The following is a 19,230-nucleotide window of genomic DNA, read 5'->3' as shown; positions in this document are numbered from 1 at the left end:
AAAAAACATGTTCTTAATTATTAAGCTCATTCAAATTATTAACTTTAACTCATAAATAGTGTATATAAATATTCAACACTAACCAAAAACTAACTCTAACCTAAATAAATATTTTACATATATATATTTATTTATTTTAAAATTAAATTACTTATGTATTAATTTTAATGTGGTACAAAAAAGTTAATTCAATATGCCAAAACAAAAATCTAGAGTATACTAATTTGTTAGTTAACAGAGCAAAAATATTTGCACATATGAAATGATGTAATTTTTGAAAAACAACAAAAACAAAAACAAAAAAACCTATAATGTTGACATATCTAATAAAAATATCAAAACTTAGACCTATAATCAAGAAGTGTAAAAACTTTATAGGAAATGAAAGAACCTTGTTGTAAGAGATAGGGTAAGAGGTTGGGACAACGTGTTCCTCAATCATCCTTGCTTTTCCATTCTTTGTAGGAGTTTGCTTTGGCTAGTGGCCCATTAGAATTGGATTGGTTTGGAGCTAATACCTAAAAAGCTTGGTTAGCATTCACCTCCACCATGTTTTCATTTTCATTAATGACGTTATACAAGCTTCCACATTTAATAAACTTGGCTTTTGGTTTTCTTTAAGTTATGGTTTTCGTTATCTAGTAAAATTTTATATCTAGGAATAATTTATCGTCATTTGTTATTGGAGTACAAGAATCCATAACCTAGTTTTTGAATTATTTATGGATTTTTTGAGTCTATTTATCCATAATTTTGTTATACTTTTTAAACTAACTTGTCCACTTGATAGTGTCCACCGGGGTCTTGGATAGATGGTGATTAGGTACTTTGTTAAGACACTCCTTGATGTGAAGTCACCAGTTCATGATGAAGACGCAGTCCTGCCAAACTTACAAAAAAAAACTTGTCCACTTGATAGTGAAATTTCATGTTAATGACTTAGTTACACCTAAATCTAATAACAACTATATTGTATTCAACTCACAAATTTCCTAAAACTACAAGAAAAATGAAAAAAAGATAAATAAGATTAAAACAAAAACAAAATAAAAAGAAAAAATTAACCATGAAAATTAAAAACTACAAGAAAAGTTACACTCTTGCCATTTTACCAATGACAATTTTCAATATAAAATATTACGATAATGATACTTTTCAATATAAAATATCACAAAAAAGATATGTTTTACCTTTTATATAAAGCCTAGTTTAAAGTGGTATCAATTTTGCCAAGAAAACAACGAGAATTTGGGCAAGATTTTGAAAAATTATGGTAAGAAATTTTTGGAAATCTAAGTTACGATGGTTAAGTTTCAAAATTTTAAGTGTTCCAGAATTTTTTTGATGATAGTGAATCTATTTCCATTATTATTTTTTTTGGAAAATAAAAAATTAGTTTTTTGTGATTTTTAATTGGAAAATAAAAAAAATTAAATTTTTGCGATTTTTAATTATCAACGAAAAATTGTTTGTGTATATAAAGTATTTTTTCTGAAAAAAATACGTTTTGTATTTTTGAGTAAGATGTAGTGATTGGGCTACTGCACCAAAGTATGTAAAGCGTTTACGTGATTCACCTACCAACATTTCTGTAAACAAATTTGACACGGAGTTCACCAACAAACCATTTCCCATTGACTAACACTACTTTCTTAAATAAATTCAAGTGTGTTTCGGTTGATTTTAAGGTTTCCAAGCTTAAAGCTAAAAATAGAATAAATGTTATTAAATATACGGTGAAGTTGCATAATTATAGCATAAAAACGCTGCACTCGAATTAAAATTATACCAATCCTGCAATAATGCTATGTATAAACGCCAAGATCTGTAACACACAACGCAACATCTACGGAGGGGTTGGACGGTGCCTCTCCTGGTTGGAACTTTCTACCCATTCGAAGATTTACTCTTGATTATTTATTTGAAGCAACCTGGAGGTTTTAATGCCGTGCCATTTTTTGCTGGATCCCGTTCCAATTCAACTTTAAAAAATTAAAAAAACAGATGGAAAATTTGTTGACAGACGTTACTTATTAAGGGTCCGGTTCAGTTTGATTCCCTCACGTCATCGATGATTCGTCGATAGACGTTACCTGATGCAAGATCCGTCATAGTTTTGATTCCCTCACGCCAACAATGTGCCAAAATGCATGAGTGTCGACGGGAAACCGGCGGTTAGGGCGAGTTAGTGCGGCGTCGGCTACATGAAATCTGACGGTCTCAAGCCTGAATTGGATTGAGAAGGGGGGAAATTATTGAGGGAACTGTATATGAAGCTTTTAAATTGCTTCATAATTACTGGAATCCAATAAATCAACCATTGCTTAAATCACAATCTTCGGGTATTGTTCAAATCGCAATTCCAAGATTCAGAGACCCACAATACTTTTTCAATTTAGAAGCCCATCGCCAGAAACGGTCTCTGGTAATCAATCAGTAATGTCCTTTTAAGTTTTCATGATCCGACAGAACCCAATGCTTCAGTCTGTCAGCAGACAAAACATGGGATAGTAATAGTGTTTTGGGGAGAAAAAATTGGGAAAAATAAAATATATGATGAAATGGGATGGGATAGTAATAATGTTTTGGGGAGAAAAAATTGGGAAAATAAAATGTATAATGAAATGGGCGGTGAGGATGAGATTTACATTCGCTGTAATTTAATCTTATGGTGGTCTTTCCGAGGACTGTCTGGTGTTTTTAATCTTTCTTTTGAAGAAACGCAATAAAGAAAACTATTTGGGTGGACAGATCGTCGGGATGGAGATTAATGGCAGACTGCTGTGCAGAAAGCATGCCGTACTGTAATCTCGTGGGTGTTTTGGCCATTGCATTAGATTAGAAACAGGGTCCTATAGATTAAAGACCCAGACGGTACTCGCCTCGCCTCGTCGTCCCAGTTAAGATTCTCTTTTCCATTTAGAGTGTTACCTGATAGGGCCGTTGCCTATTTTATAAGAAAAGAATGGAAAGCGTGGCATTGGTCTTTAATTTGTCTTTTCCTGTGGAGACGTTTTTCAAATCTGGAAATTTTGTTTATGCTCGCGATTCGCGGAGGGGACAACGATCCACCAACCCGACTACCAATGTATCCGCTCCACAGATCTCTGAAGCTGCCCTGCGTTTCCTAAAAGTTTTGTTTGGATTAATTAGTTCTCAAAAATAGTGGGCAATGGACATGCTCTGCTGTCCTGTCTTACATCGTACAACCTTCTCACAACCATTACCCGGTGCCCCCTTTTTTTTTCCTCTAAATGAAAAGTCACGTCTTTCTGGGCCTGAGATTGAAGATGATTTATGCAAGAGGGCTTTTACCAATTTGGAAGGTCTTGTGGGTAATTATTATAAATCTGATGCTGCAAGCTATCTGATTCCTCTGCTTACACTCCCCTTCTGACTTTCATGGCCATCTCAAAGCTTGGAAAGGTATAACCTTGACCATTACGGTCCAAAGAATTAGGTTTAACTTTACCAGTCAAAATTGAGGCAGCCCACTTAAAATTTGTGCGCAGATACCACTTTTTCACATCTGGGTCAGCAGCCGCCCCCAGTACAATAGGTCACGCTCATCGTTCACTTTTCTGAGTGGGGTGGGGTTTGAAGTTGAACCCACATAGTCTACCTATTCCTCTCTCTGTCACTGTCCTTAACCACCGAAACCCACATCGGGCCTACCTCGATTAGGTCTATCTACAGCACACTAGACCTTTGGCTGTGGGCCTGTCTGGTCTGCCCATGGACCTCATCTAGTTTGTTTCTGGAGCCTTTGTTTATCTGTTTTCAGATCCGCATGATTTTCGTCCGAAACCTTTCATTCTGATTCATATTTGACTCAATACTATCCAAGATCCATTGCATCCAAAACCGTCTTCCAGGTAGTTTCTCTTGTTAAATGGTAATGCTCCTGAAAATCCCAATAAGGATCCATAGTGCTTGTTGCTGATCTGTTTTTAGATTTAATATATTGCAGTTTCTAGACTTAAGGCTATCATGATGTCTGTCGCCGCTGATCCCCATTCCAAGCACTATCCGTATAATAAGTCACAGTTTGATTGCAACAATTCTCTGTCCAACAGTTGTCCGAATGTTTTGAGAAAGAACAATAGTGGTAGCCAGAGTGATTCAAATAGCCTTGGGAGGCCTGTTCCCAGATCTATGAGAACCTTCCGTTCCCGATTTGATGAGGGAGGAGGTAAAGCCAGAGCAGTGGAAAGCAGAGTTTTTAGTGGCCCAATAGACAAGAATCTGCAAGCAGAAGGCTGGTTTAGTGGAGAAGGGGAAACAGATAAGAACAACAATAGTGGTTTTTTGGCCTTAGAGAACTCAAGTTCTTTTCCAATGAGGCTATCAAATGTTTCCTCTGCCACTAGTAGTGGCGATGTTAGCTTGGGCCCGTCTTCTTCTTATCTTGCTGATGAGGTTAATTCCCTAGACTTCTCTCTAGCTTTCAGTGATTTGTCTTCCTACAGCAGTGATATTTCTGGAGAATTACAGAGGCTGGCAACAATTTCATCCCCACCTCCAGTTTGCCCTCCAAAGGAGACTGCATCTCAGGCCAAGTGGATAGGTAGATTTGTGAAGTCGAGACATTTAGAAGAACATGGGCAAAGTAGGAGCGCGCGGCATGTATCGCCATTATTAAAAACAGTTGCAACATCAGGTACTCTTGAAACTGAAAATTTGGAGATTATTTTTAAAAGTTTGGTAGAAGATTTGGAATCAACATCAACGGAGTTGCAGAGGAAGGCAGCAGCACAGTTGAGGTTATATGCAAAAAATAACATGGAGAATAGGATTATGATAGCTAATGTAGGGGCTGTAAAGCCTTTAGTATCATTGTTACATTCTGTGGATCCTCTAACACAGGAAAATGCAGTCACTGCTCTGTTGAATTTGTCTCTTTATGAAAACAACAAGTTTGAAATAACAGAAGCTGGAGCTATCAAGCCCCTTATACATGTACTAAAGTCAGGAACATCAACAGCGAAAGAGAATGCAGCTTGTACCCTTTTGAGTCTGTCACTCATAGAGGATAATAAGGTTACAATAGGAGCTTCCGGTGCGATTCCTCCCTTGGTAGCTCTGCTTATTAATGGTTCCTTAAGAGGGAAAAAAGATGCAGCTACAACCCTTTACACTCTTTCCTCTCTTCGGGAGAATAAGGAGAGAGCCATCCGTGCAGGTGTAATCAGACCACTTGTGGATCTCATGGCAGAACCTTCCACTGGTATGGTGGATAAATCGGCAGTTCTGCTCGGCAACCTTGCAAGCATTCCTGAAGGAAAAACTGTCATTGTCGATGAAGGAGGCATACCTGTCTTGGTGGAAGTAGTGGAGGTGGGTTCGCCAAGAGGAAAGGAACATGCGACTGCAACACTTCTACAACTCTGTGAAGACAGTTACCTCCATCGTACTTTAGTATTACGCGAAGGGGCGATACCTCCTCTGGTTGCATTGTCACAGTCAGGCACAACGCGGGCAAAACAAAAGGTATGATGAGTTGCTTTCCAGCACTCTTAAATACAGAAGCTAAAGCTATCGTTTATTTGGCTCAAATGATTATAAATTGGTCTTCACCAATGAACTGAGGTCTGCAAACTGTTTGTAAGCTGCTTTCATTTTTATTGCCGTAGTCTAAAAACCATAATAATGGTTTTTGGCCCTGAAAAAGTCATATTTTGCAAAAGTCTGGCGGGTATTTTTGTAAATCCAAGTAAAAACTGTTAAATTCATAATTTTAGGTGCCCTAGACATTTTTGATGGTGCTGAATCCATTTCCGTCATCAAAAACATGATTCAAACACTGCATCTACAAGATTTTTTGAAATTTTTTTGCCTGGATTCCGGCCACTTTTGGCCGTCTGGGCAATTCCTCTGCCTCCATAGATGACTCCATTTTTATTTGCATTAGTCTTATGAGTATATTATAGAGCCTTCAGGTATTTGTGGGGTAGCAGCTTTCCTGAAAACTTAAACTTGAATGACATTTGCAGCATAACCATACACATGCTAAATTTAGGAAACAATACTAAAAGCACACAAGATTACACTCCAAATAGATTCAATTCCATCTTAATTTTTTATTTCAATTGCGTTGGGATCGCACACTATGCAAATGAATTCTTTGCAAGTTTCAGTCTGAAAACTAACCAAACAGTTCTGCCTCACAAACAACAGGAAACACTTCCTAACAAGTTGTGGGAATGCATGAATTAAAACATCCTATGCTTATAAGGTTCACGGTATTACTGTGACCAAAGAAGAAAATTGAAAAGAGGAGAATTTGAAATGTTTCCAACTCGTTCTTTGACATGACAGAATTTTGAACTGCCAAGTTTGATTTCAGTTTTGAATCTTGATCTTCATCCAATGGAAGTGCCTTCATATATCAAATTTGCATATGTGAAACTAATAAGTTGTTGGGGATTTTCCTTCTTTCAAGATTGTCTCTTAATTCTGGGTGTTTGTATCAACGTGTATTATACTCTGTACCTAATTCCAAATGACACTATTCTCTTGCATTGCTATGATATTTTTTCTTGTTTTTTAATGTTTTTCATACTCTGACAGTTTCCTGGCTTGAGTTGGCATAGCTGGAAAAATTGCATGTAAATGATGAAAGAGAGCCTAGGACGGGCATCGGACATGCGATCTGCCTTCTAGCATGCATGACTGCAAATCTTATCCATTGTATAGGTCTAATATTTTTTTTTTCATTTTTTTCCATGATAAGTTTGAGTTAGCATAGCTGGGAGAATTGCATGTAAATGATGAAAGAGAGTTTAGGAAGGGCATTGGACATGCGATTTGCCTTACTTCTAGCATGCATGACTGCAAATCTTATCCATTGCATAGTTCTAATATTTTTTTCGTTTTTTTTCCATGGTAAGTTTGTGTGATCAAACATATTGAAGCTGCAATGATTTGTTTCTATCGTGAACATGCACCAAGCAAATCCTTTCACTTCTTTATTGCATGTAAGATTACAAACACATATTGCTCATACATAGGACAATTTTTTCCTTTTTTCTATCATATGTAAATACTTTTATCTTTTGCATGATGGTTGCTCCTATTACAGTTTTACTAATTATTTTTTTGTGTAAGGTTTGCCATTTTATTACCGAAATAGAGCTTTACATGTGATAGTTCTCTGTGCTACTGGTCTGCCCACCGGAAAACCAGCCCAGTAGCACAGATTGAGAATCTTGAGATTATATATATCTTGTTTCAACAGTTTAACAGGCAAATAAAAGTTGCCACAATGGACATGGAATTCCAAGAGTGCAAAAACACAGTTTTACTACTTATTGACAACAACAAATGGCTTATTTATATAAGGAATCATAGAAATGATATGTTTGTGAATGCTATTTTTAATTCAAATGGCTTATTTATATAAGGAATCATAGAAAGGATATGTTTGTGAATGCTACTTTTAATTTGTTGAAGCTTTTTTGGGAAATCTTGTTCCATGTGAATTTGCTCTCTCTCTACACACTTATTTATTTATAAAAGGTATTCAAGATGAGCTCTTTCTCAAATAAATACTTAATAAATTGCTAGTCAGAAGCCAACCCTAAAATGTGTGCTCTAGTGATGGTGGTCACATTCGGCTATTCTTCACTAGGTTGAAATTTGAAATGCCTATCAACTTTAGTGTTTTCAGTTGAAACGTGAGCACTGAGGGGAAATCACAGAAGTCTTAACAAAAAAATGATATAACCTTAACTTAATTGTGAAGATTTTGTTGTGTTTATGGCTTCCTGAATTATGTGGGCAAAACAACCGTTGAAGAGCAGACCATTTAAAACAAGCACTGCCTGTTAAAGTCACCTAGGACCTGCCCCTGCCCCCACCACCTATTTGTGTCTCACGGGTGAATTGATCCATGGTGGGTGGACTGACATGCTTCCATCTTAACTGCTGATTCGCAGAAGCACTACCCCATTGACCTGAATTATAATATTGATAACATATAACTGAAGGTTCCAGAAATACCCTTTATTCATCATGTTGTTCATTCATAGTATTTGACAATTATCTCTGTTATTTTCACCATAAAAACATTTTGTGTGTGTACGGCAACATGTTTCTCTCATTCTGTATCAAGATCACTTGTTCTTAATATGGGCATGTTCGTGGCAGAGTGAACTCTTATATTATAGCTGTCTTGAACCTGCCTGTAAGTTTCTACCTTTTGCCAGGAGGTTTCAACAGCCAATAAGAAATAATGAAGACAAATGGGTTGGGAAGGAAATATGCTGGATGATCCTCACCCCTTTATCTAAGCATTCTTGTATTCAAGGATTTTAGGAGCACATCATGGAAGTCACTCATACCACCTGGATTATCCAAGTTGTCATTTGTTTCAACTTGGTAATGGTATAGCTCTGCTGCTGAACCATGTATGCCACAAGCCTTTTACATGTTAAATTGTTTCATTCATGTTCTGAAAGTCTGTTGTTATTTACAAATCATGCCTCCCCTATGCATATGTATTATGTACTAACTTTTAATGTCTTCTAGTTTATTGCATAGTAAATAAATCCTTTCACTAGAGTTACACGTGCATGAAATTTATTCACACATGATTATAATTTGGTCCAACTCTTATTTTACCTTCCCACCTTCAGCACAAATTCAAAGATAGTCTTTGATGAAAGTCCCTGGCAGCCATTGTTTGAGATTTTCCTGTTGAAAAAGAGAGGATATCATAAAAGTACTTATGATATTAGACATGCAATTAGGGTTGACCATTTATTGTTCAAAAAATTGGTCAAATAAGTAGCATATTGAGTGAAATTTGTACTTGTTTGATCTGCACATTTGCAATCATATGATACAATTGTTTTATCTCTGCAAATATGATTGTATGTTCATAAAATCAGAAAAGGCGAGTATTCTGATGCACACACTTATATAAACTTTTCTTCTGGTCATTGAACTCCTCTTGACTGGGGGAGGGTACCTAACTCCTTGCAAGATGTCATCATTACAAACAGAGGACCTTTGGCTACAAAGTTTTAACTGATGGTTATGTATTCCATCAAAGTGACCCAGTGACCTGCACCTGGTATCATTTTCAAAAATAGACAGGAACCCACCTTGACAACACATCCTCATCATCAAGGGAACCAGTATTGCTGTATTAACATGATCCACATCCTGAAAGACTTTGTCAATGGCATTATCACTGGGAGCATGTTTGGCAGTTTTGAACCTGTGTCATAATTTCATGTAAGTGATCCAACATGTCCCTATACCACAACCTGGTGGATTTTTTCCCCAAGGGAAACCTCACTGGAAAACTCAAGGGATGCTTTCCCACATTCTTGGATGACATCCCTAGTAAACTTGCTGGTGTAGACTGGTGTGCCTCATACTCACCCAAGGGGATTCGGACCAGGCCCCTGCTGGCTGCCCATCAACATTGTGACAACTGGTTGAGCTAATCCCTTGGGCTACAATCTGATGGACTTGTGTGCACTATGTTTAAGTGAGATTCTATTCCTTTTTTTCTACTCTTCTGAATTGTCTTTTTCCACTGGTGAGTATAGTAGTTACATCTGAGGCATGCTCAGGCAAACTCAGAAATCAGGAGTATCTATTCCCAAGGAGTGCATCTCTGTAGATATGCAACTTGACAACACACATTTCAGGCTTTTGAAACATGTTCCACCAGAATGCAAGTCCTCTGCTTGGCAGCTGCAGGACTGTAGAACCTTTGTTGCAAGGTGTTTATTACCCTAGTCCATTTGATTGATAAATTTTACCCAGTATATTGGATCTCCTGCTTGGATAGTGTGATATCTTAGTGAATACCTCGCTACAGGCAATTGCAGAAGATATTTTCAGTATTAAATTAAAGACTAGCGTGATGTTTTCTTTAAACTAACATGTTGCTATTTCTGAGTTGAACATCGGAGTTCCAAAAGTGATCCATTATAGATTTTAGCACTCTGTCCTTAAACAATGAATTTATAGCGAGATGAGTACATGAAGGCGGTTTTGTAAATGCAACATATAATTGTGGATCAGCATATACGTCCACACGTTATGTCACACCATCATATTGTCTCACCAGTTTGAAAGATGCAGCCCTAGAAACTCAAGCTTTTAAACAATTTTGTTGTCAATAACTTGTTTTTTGGGAAGCATATTAAGGAGTCAAAACATGGAGCTGTTCCTGTTCTTACCTGACCCTCATCTGCTGAATACTGGTAGGTCTTCTTGTCTAAATTCCTCAGAATCTTTAGATGAATAGCTCTTGCTCTTCCAGTTAGCTTTATCTGAGAGAGTTGTCGAACTATCTAGATTTTATCGGTATCATAATTTCCTAAATTTTGTAAGGCCATTACAAAATTTACTTTCCAGCCATAGAGATCTTTCTATTGTGCCACCTTGTCTTTGTATTTGTCTGCTAGGAGACTATCATTTCAGAAGTTCTCTGTGCCTAATTGTTTTTGTTTTCGCTTATTTTGGAAGAGGCAATGGATTATAAGTGAAGAATGACACGGTCTACTATATAAAGTTCTCTCTGTTATGTTTACTCACTACTAACGTTTTGAATATATCATCTTTTGTAAGGCTCGCTTTAATGTTCTTCACATATTTAAATAGTCTGTAATGATAAGCATTTAAAAGTTTAAAGTAGAGATTTGAGCTTCTGTGCCTTGATTTTAGCATGATCAATCTCTCTCTCTTTCTATATATGTATGTCTGAACTTTTGTAGTTATGACACCATTACTAAAAATATCTGGTTTTATCATATTCAGGCCGTGACTCTTCTTCAGTACTTGCGGGAACCAAGACAAGGGAGCCTTAGAGCGCAGCACTCGGATTTTTCGTTAACTTGATCAGGAACTCTGAGGGGCAAACTCCCCACCGTGACATAAAGATTGTAACGTTCTGAGTAACGGGTTGTAAATATGAATAGCATTGTAATTCTTGTGAGTTCCATAACATTACCTCAAAAGCTTGTGTGTCATAGGGTGTTTCACAGAAAAAATATTCAATAATTCTACACATTGTTTCAGAGTGACAGTTTTACAGGTAGCAAGTTGGCTTGCAGTTCCTAGTGTTGTTCAAAATTTGCTGTCAGCAGATCCACGAATTTCTGGTTGAAATTTGGTGATTTCAGTGGCATTCTGGTGTCGGTATGCGTATTATTTTTATGTACAGAAAAATGAAAGCAAGGTTGTTGCTTTCCATGTAATTAGATTTTGCCCTTTTGTATGGGAGGGTGTAAAGTGTGCATTGCTTTTAAAAATGTAACCCTCTGCGGGATTTGATGAAAGCATATGACTGCAGATAGCAAAGCAGTACAAAGCCATTATATAGAATCATTTTTATTGTGGTGAAGTCAACTTTATGATTATAAATATAGATTTCTAAGCTTATATACGTGTTAAAGATTTTTGCATGCTATAATGTTGCCCTTTATGTTGTACTGTATCTAAACCAATGTTTTAAACTCTGACACCGACTCGGCTGAGGGTCGACTCCGACTTTGACTTGGTATTGACTCAGCGGGCTCGATTTCAGTGATTCAGTCATTGATAAAAACACATTAAATATTTTTATTTTTTTTATAAAAAAGCATAATTTTAAAGATTTTCATTCATGTTTCCAAACACACATCATTTGAATATAGTTAGAAGACAACATATGATCAAAGCAGGCTCATGAATATATCCATTATATCAAAATGGCACCCAGTGCACTGTCCAATACATACATGATTATGATATAGAGATCAAAACAAAAACACATAACCAAAGAGGCTAGAAATGGTCTCTACAACAAAAGTAAACTGTGACCAGTACTATTGGCTACTGCCGGAGGAGCCAAGATCATGTGGATCAATTTCTGGATTATCATCAGAGTCAGACAGGGGGCCCCATGGCTCCTCATCATCATCTCCAACTGCAACTGTAGAAGTGGTAGCACTAGCAGGCTATGCAGCAGCTGCAAGCTGAGATAGACGAGATATGCGCTTCTGTCGTGGCTCCACAGAGGAAGCGCCTACAACTGGAGGACTTGGGGCTGGCTGTGAGGCTGGTACAAGTGGATCAGGATTTGCGTTCAACTGAACATTATGTTTGAGTGTTGCCTCCACCTGTAAATCCAAATCAAGATCCTCATCAGAATCAAACTCTGCTGGATGACTCTCCACTACCCAATCTGATGTTGGATCAATGTCGTCCAACACAATGGGATGTGAATCAAGTCTTTTGTTCAGCAATTGGTTGCGTCTGAACCGGAGGTTGTATTAGACATAGACTAGATCATTTAACCGTTTTTGATCCAAACGGTTTTTCTTCTTTGTGTGAATCCTCTCAAATATAGACCAATTGCGCTCACACCCAGTGGCACTACAAGTTTGACTCAAAATACGAATTGCAAATCTCTGCAATTCAGGACAATGGCTAACAAAAGCCTCCCACCATTGTTTGGGTTAAATAAGGTTTAGGAGAGGGGAATGGACCCCAAAGACCAAATAGGCAAATTTAAAACCGGTTTGGAGTCCCCAACAAAAGTTTTTTTTTTTAAATTGCTGTTTCTGGTTTCATTGGGCCGCTGTCACTAACTCGGCCGAGTTAGAGTGGGCTCGGCCGAGCCGGCCGGGTTAATACTGAACCGGCGGAGTTGTTAGACAACTCGGCCGGCTCGGTATTAACCCGACCGGCCAAACCGAATCCATGGCTGAGTCATATTTTTTTAGTCTGGCTCGGACCAACTCGGCCGAATCGTTTCCGAGTCGGCCGTTTTTTAAAACAGGGATTTAAACCCATGTCACATGTTTTCAATATCGTCAGTATTGCAAACGCTGTTGACAAAATGTCTTGTGATTGCATATCTGAATATACTTCTGGTGCTACATTATAAAATCAAGCATTATACAAAGTAGTTATAGTTTTTTTTTAAAGGAAATTCAAATGTACACGAGATAACATAACAATCTTAGTATTTAGTTCCGTACAAAGGCTGAAAGGAAAAAGAAAACATGTCTCCTGTACACTAATTGTCTGGTAAAAGACAGAAAACAAAAGAAAACATGTCTCCTGTACACTAATTGTCTGGTAAAAACAAAGAAAACGGGGACAGTTATGTAGAAACGCTATTGGGGATTGGTTGACTGCAGGGTTCAACTATACAGGATAATTACAAAGAATACTAGAATGCTTTTTACGTGGCAAGAAACACTTTTTTTAAAGCTTGAATTTTAATTAGTTTGGATCATAATGAACTTTGTAGTGAGATTCTGCTGAAGCGTTATGTTGTATTTAGATGGCTGATTTACCTGATATTCCTCTGTTCCATACACCACTGTCTATTGCCTGAATATTAACATTTTTAGGAAGATTACTGTCAAAGCAAAGCAATTCTTCATTTTTTCAAAAAAATAAAAATAAAAATAACATGAAACAGAAGATATACCTTGACCTGTAATGTCAGTTTCTTATAGGCAACTTTATGTATCTTCTGTGAAAGTCTTGAAGATCCTGGAAATTGCAGAAAGTAGAATTGGAAGCAAATAATTCAATGTGGAGGTAGAAAATTTTTAAGTTCCAGAAGACTATGGAGAGATAAGATGTAAATTTATATGTTTGGTTATCGGAAAAGATTGTTTTCTCATTTAGGAGAGCTCAATTTGTCGAGTGTCCAAGTCTCCTTCAATATATTATGTTCATGGTTGGGAACTCTCATGCATAGTAAAAGGATAAAGTAATAAAGTAACTTCTTCTGTTCATGGTTGGGAACTCTCATGCATAGTAAAAGGATAAAGTAATAAAGTAACTTCTTAATGTCGGACATGTGTTAAGCCCCTTTCCCCAGAAGGTCAAACACCTTTACCTCCCCATCCCGCACAGGAGCTCTACAGTTCTTAACTTGCACAGTGCTTGTTTTAAAAGCTTTAAAATATTAAATGAATGAAGATAAAATAATTGAATGGTGCAACGAGGGGGCGTGATACTTGATTCCAGGATTATCCCTTATATATGGTGAACTCTATATCTCGGTTATTTCTAAACATATCGAGTAATGTTGAGTTTATATCTTGCTCAGTGCTTGATTGAAAAGCTTTAAAATATTAAATGAGAGTTTATATCTTGCTCAGTGCTTGATTGAAAAGCTTTAAAATATTAAATGAGTGAAAGATAAAATAATTGAATGGTGCACCGAGGGGGCGTGATACCTGATTACAGGATTATCCTTATATACGGTGAACTCTATATATCTCAGTTATTTCTAAACATATCGAATAATGTTGGGTTTATATCAGTTGATAGCATCTAGCAATTGACTTTGGCTCTGCTATGCAGCTTAAAATAAACGTTGTAGTTCGGACTTGCTTCCTGGGTGTTTGGTTCATTGTTGCCAGAGGCCTAGAGCAAAGCGGGAGCAGTCTTTCCAGAAAAATTCTGGAAGTGAAGTGTTTTCCTAGAATACTGTATAAGAGTGCTCCCAGAATTTTTTTTATGGCCCTTGACGAGGAAGGTTGGGATTGTTGGAGTGTGCTTACCATGTGGATGACATCTCTAACAAATTCTTAATAAACTAGCAGGGTATATTATTAGTTTATTAGTACACTTTTGAACTTTGTATTTGTTGGCAAGGAATTAGCCAAATACCCAATAACATTAGCAATTTAGAAAAATGTCTTCCGGATCCATCACATGAAAGTATTATTTGCCGATGTGTTTCGAACTAGCTAATGCGGTTCATCATTAAGACGATAAGATGGAGAAAATCTGATCCAGCAAAGGTATATAAAGAGAAAAAAAGACTAAAAATGACCATTGTTTTTAGTATTTTTTCTCTTTATATACCCTTGCTGGATCAGATTCTCTCCATCTTATAATCCTCATGATGAATTGCATTCGCTGGTTCGAAACGTGTCGGCAAATAATGCTTTCATGTGATGGATAGGGAAGACATTTTTCTGAATAGTTATACTAACAAAAACCTACATTCAGATAACATTAACAATCTTGAACCCATTGAGTTAACCCCTTGAATACTTCATTTATTTAAACATTTGGTGTTGACATAGAATTATAGCACACAAAATTTTTATTCTGTATATTATTATTACACACAATAACGCAGGAAGTTAGGCCATAAGATAGATTATCTTAGCTAGACAATCTAGATAGTTGAGAAAAAATCTCAACCACACACTAATCTAGGAGCTATCTTAGACCAAATTTCTTAAATACAACTAATTAACAATCTCCTAAATAATACAAACAACTTATATAGGTACTACAATACATATGATGAGGAATATCAAGTTTAAGCACAAGCCATGTAGAAGTTAATATCTCCAACAAACATTTTACATAGTATGTCAACATCCTTCAATATAGGTGCCAACTAAGATTGGGAAAATTGTTAGAGCATAACCAGAAAATTAAAGGCTTGGACTTCATCGTTTTAAAGGATCTAGGTTTGGGTTTCCTAGTTTAAAATTGCTCAATAGCCTATTGCATCTTTCTATTACTTGGCCTTAGGGTTTGTATACATTATCTTTAGCACAAGCATATCGATAATAAGATACACATGTTCCCCATAAATATTATTGGGGAATTCTCTTCTGATGCAACCTTTGATGATCTTTTAGGATAAGTACACAAGTGCATTGAGGTAGGTAACATGCTTAGGCTCAACAAGAAGAAAGAGAATATGTAAGAGAGAGAAGGTCAACTTCCTTGACGATCTTTGTGTAACTAAAAATTTCATGATGAACTTACAGGTTTTTGGTGCCTCGATGGCTTGTATATATAACTTAACATCCAAATCATAAGATACATAGGTTGCCCATACATATGAGGAATTCCTTCTAATGCACCCATTGTTAGTCTCTTTAGTACACATCCACAATGTAAGAGAGAGAAGGTCAACCTCCTTAACGATCTTTGTGCAACTAAAAATTTCATGATGAACTTATAGGTTTTCGGTGCCTCGATGACTTGTATATATAACTTGACATCCAAATTGTAAGATACATAGGCTATCCATACATATATAACTTGACATCCAAATTGTAAGATACATACGCTGCCCATACATATGAGGAATTCCTTCTAATGCATCCATTGTTAGTCTCTTTAGTACACATGCACGATGTAAATAACATTTGTGGAGTCAACAAGAAGATAGTATATTTGGGCATTGATTAATTTCAATTTTATTTTTATTTATTTATTTATTTAAGAAATGTTGTAAAATATTCATAATACTTGGTCAATATAAGGAGCATAATTGTAAAAGAAAGAAATGAGGACATGATTATTAGTTTTGTTGTTCTGATTTGTTTTCTGTTTATTGTCAATAGAGTTGGCATCTAACCACCACATGGGAGAGTGTGATGATGTGTTTTGGCATGTCTACCTATTCTTGGCATATATCTAAAGGGCATTATTTTGGGAGTTATGCTCTTCTATTATTAGACATTTTGCATGTTGGACTTGTCTTTTAATTCTATATAAAGAGATGGGTGGCTCATTAGCAAACAAATAACCAAGTAGTCATTTTGTAATTAGTCTTTCAATGTTGATGATAAGTACTATGACTACTGCTACAAATATATTTCACTTCTTGGCTTTAGTAATAGTATTTGTATTTATTAGATGTACTCTTCATCACATATGGATTCATATGAAATTCAAATATGCAATGACTACACCTCTAATTTATACTCCTATGCTTTTAGTTTTCAAAAATCTAAAGTTTTTATTGGTGTTTCTTTTTCGATGTCAATTACATGTTACTTTTTTTGAGTTAGATATGCTTTATTGAATTAGAAAATTGAACAACAATATCATAACTATTGTTACCTTGGAGATATTTGGTCAAAGATATTCAAGTCCTTGGATGGAGTGCTGCCCTAGGGGCACTTATAAAGGTTGTCCACTGTCACCATAACTACTTTTCTTCTCACCTTAGGCTACTCATTTTCTTGCACATGGGTAAAAAACATGGTGAAGGTTGCTTGAGATGCTCTTTAGAATTTAAAGGATGATGGATTGCTAATACTAGTGGCTATATAATTGTTGATGGAGTCCTTTATCTAAGAACAAAAGGGTTTGAATATTATGGGAAAAATGCAATCACCTTTCATTAATGCATTGATTATTAGTCCAAAATAGAGTTTTAGATTATGCACCATTACAACCATGAAATTTCAACTAAACCATAATGTGCAACCATGAACAATTGAAGGATAGCCACATATGAAAACAAATATTAAGTATTCAAAGTAGGCGACCTTCTTATAGAATGAACAACCAACAATACATAGATTGTTCAATATGAATTTAACATGAAATTAATAAAGCCATGACATGGCACACTTATTCTTTTTCCTCAGTTAAAACAACCAAACAAGGATTGAACAACCCCAACCAAAAAATTACAACAACAAACTCCTTTAATTATCCAAGCTTACATCAAGAGATAGTGTGGGTTTCACCTCAATCTTAATGTCCTCTTATTGGGGTAAGACTACCCTTTTTTGGAAGATTATTTCAATAGAAAAACATATGGTAATCCTCACAAAAGCCTAGTCATCCATGAAGGAGCAAAAAAAGAGATAGGAATTTGCACATTTCATCCTAATTGATCTTCCACTAGGCTTGAAGGAGAACTTACACAATTCCAACCATACCTCAAGCAAATGTAGTTCTCTTCAATTTATAGGAGCAATTGTTAGGTAAACTTCAATGGGCATTTCAACGAGTGCTACTTCAATTACTTTGGGAAAACAGGGTCATTAGCATAATCAATTGGCACATTCACGGGTTCTCCCAATCAATCTACTCGAATTGACTCAGATGAAACTAGCATTGCCGTTGGTGGTTCTCGAAATGAAGTGGGCTTTGCAACTACTCCTCGAAGGGACAGATGCAGGGACTCCAACAAGGTCTTTGTATTGAAGGACATAATAGTATGGTATAAGACCGGTCCTTGATCCAATTCCTTCATAGAGTGGCTAAACCCCTTAGCTTATATAGATAGGAGCTCCTTACCGAGTCGCTTAGATAGTTGCAAGCATAAAGACTGGTGGACAATACACAGTTCTAGGTAAACTGAGTAAGCTGCCACTTATGGGCAAACTGTTGGGATTGGATATGCTACTATTGGCACTGGAACTGATTCTACCTTGAACAAGCCCTAATTAGGGTATTCCTCCATAAAATCCCTTTCTTGATTTGAGAAGTCTTCAAATGATGCATGGAAACTCCCAAGGATAGAGTGCATCTCTAAAGTCTTTTAATAACCCTAGCACCCTTTTACTCTCTCCAAATGAGCACTTAAAAATGAATGTTCAAAATTTCCATTGAAATGGCACTTATACTCTTCTTTTGAGTGGATTAGGATCCACTTAAACATAATTTAAAGTTATGTTTTAATTATGGATTTAGGTTAGGGCCAACCTAAACATAATTTAAAGCTATATTCAACTAATTAATTTTTCTTTCATTTGGAGCCCCCGCTACTTGTCCCAACCTCATCATCATCAAATACAACATCAAACTTTCCAAGTGAATTTGACCTTATTTTTACTTGGGCACTTCTCCATTAACTTGATTTATTACCTCCTTTTGTGGCCACAATGTAGATGAAGCTAATGTAATCCCCACAGTGGACCTTTTCTTACCATAACGATACCTTTTAGTGCCACATTGCACCATTTCAAGCAAGATGTTCCTGCTTTAGTGCTTTTTTTTTCCAAATGTCTTCCTTTGTGTTTTCTCCATTGTAGGGTATTTTTTTCTTCTTTGGGTTTTGTCTTTCCATATGTCATGCTTTAGCCACCTCTTGAAATAGGGCATTCATCTTTTAAAAATTGCTTTCTCATCCATTGGTCTTAGGCCTTAGCTTCAACCTTTATTCTTTCCTCAATCAATGGTGCAACAAATGTAACGTAAGCCATGTAATCATGCTTCAACTATATCGAGTATGCATGAATGAAATCCCATGGTGCAATGTGCCTTCAGAACATACTCCAACAAACCAAACATACTCCCCCACACCTACAATTGTCATTGAACTCCAAGGGTCTTTTACCGTGTTTCATGAGAGAGGAAAATCCATGAAAATGCAAATTGACCCTTGCCTTTTCAGAGGGCAACACAAGGCTATACACCCCTAGTGGAGTACAATTGAACTCCAAAATATCTATTGTATTTACAAAATTAATAAAAGGGTTAGCTATT

At 36.4% G+C, this 19,230-nt stretch overlaps 1 protein-coding gene across 3 annotated transcripts; it reads left to right on the top strand.

Moving 5' to 3' along the window:
* Positions 1-3,001: 3,001 nt before the first annotated feature.
* On the top strand, positions 3,002-11,403 carry LOC149262493 (uncharacterized). Of its 3 annotated transcripts, none has more exons than XM_089424809.1 (4): positions 3,002-5,490; positions 6,594-6,690; positions 6,891-6,977; positions 10,780-11,403. In XM_089424809.1, the coding sequence occupies exons 1-4, from the start codon at positions 3,991-3,993 to the stop codon at positions 10,827-10,829; spliced, it is 1,734 nt and encodes a 577-aa protein (XP_089280935.1). In that variant the 5' UTR covers positions 3,002-3,990; the 3' UTR covers positions 10,830-11,403. The 3 variants fall into 3 exon arrangements, with proteins under 3 accessions (XP_089280935.1, XP_089280931.1, XP_089280940.1); XM_089424805.1 differs by having other exon boundaries at positions 6,594-6,696; XM_089424814.1 differs by lacking the exons at positions 6,594-6,690; positions 6,891-6,977 and having other exon boundaries at positions 3,050-5,490.
* The last annotated feature ends 7,827 nt before the right edge of the window (positions 11,404-19,230 follow it).

The sequence above is a fragment of the Pinus tabuliformis genome, chromosome 6 (genome assembly GCF_031772625.1).
Source record: "Pinus tabuliformis cultivar Carrire ecotype Pingquan chromosome 6, CPIR1, whole genome shotgun sequence".
Lineage (NCBI taxonomy): Eukaryota > Viridiplantae > Streptophyta > Pinopsida > Pinales > Pinaceae > Pinus > Pinus tabuliformis.
The sequence above is the reverse complement of the archived record's forward strand: the minus strand, read 5'-3'. Positions and strand labels throughout refer to the sequence as shown.

Bases quoted from the DNA above. Each gene is read 5' to 3' on its own strand.
- LOC149262493 (XM_089424805.1), top strand. From the start codon at position 3,991: ATGATGTCTGTCGCCGCTGATCCCCATTCCAAGCACTATCCGTATAAT. The intron at 6,697-6,890 runs GTCTAATATTTT...TTCCATGGTAAG, and splicing joins AAATCTTATCCATTGTATAG to TTTGTGTGATCAAACATATT. The intron at 6,978-10,779 runs GTAAGATTACAA...TATCATATTCAG, and splicing joins CTTTCACTTCTTTATTGCAT to GCCGTGACTCTTCTTCAGTA.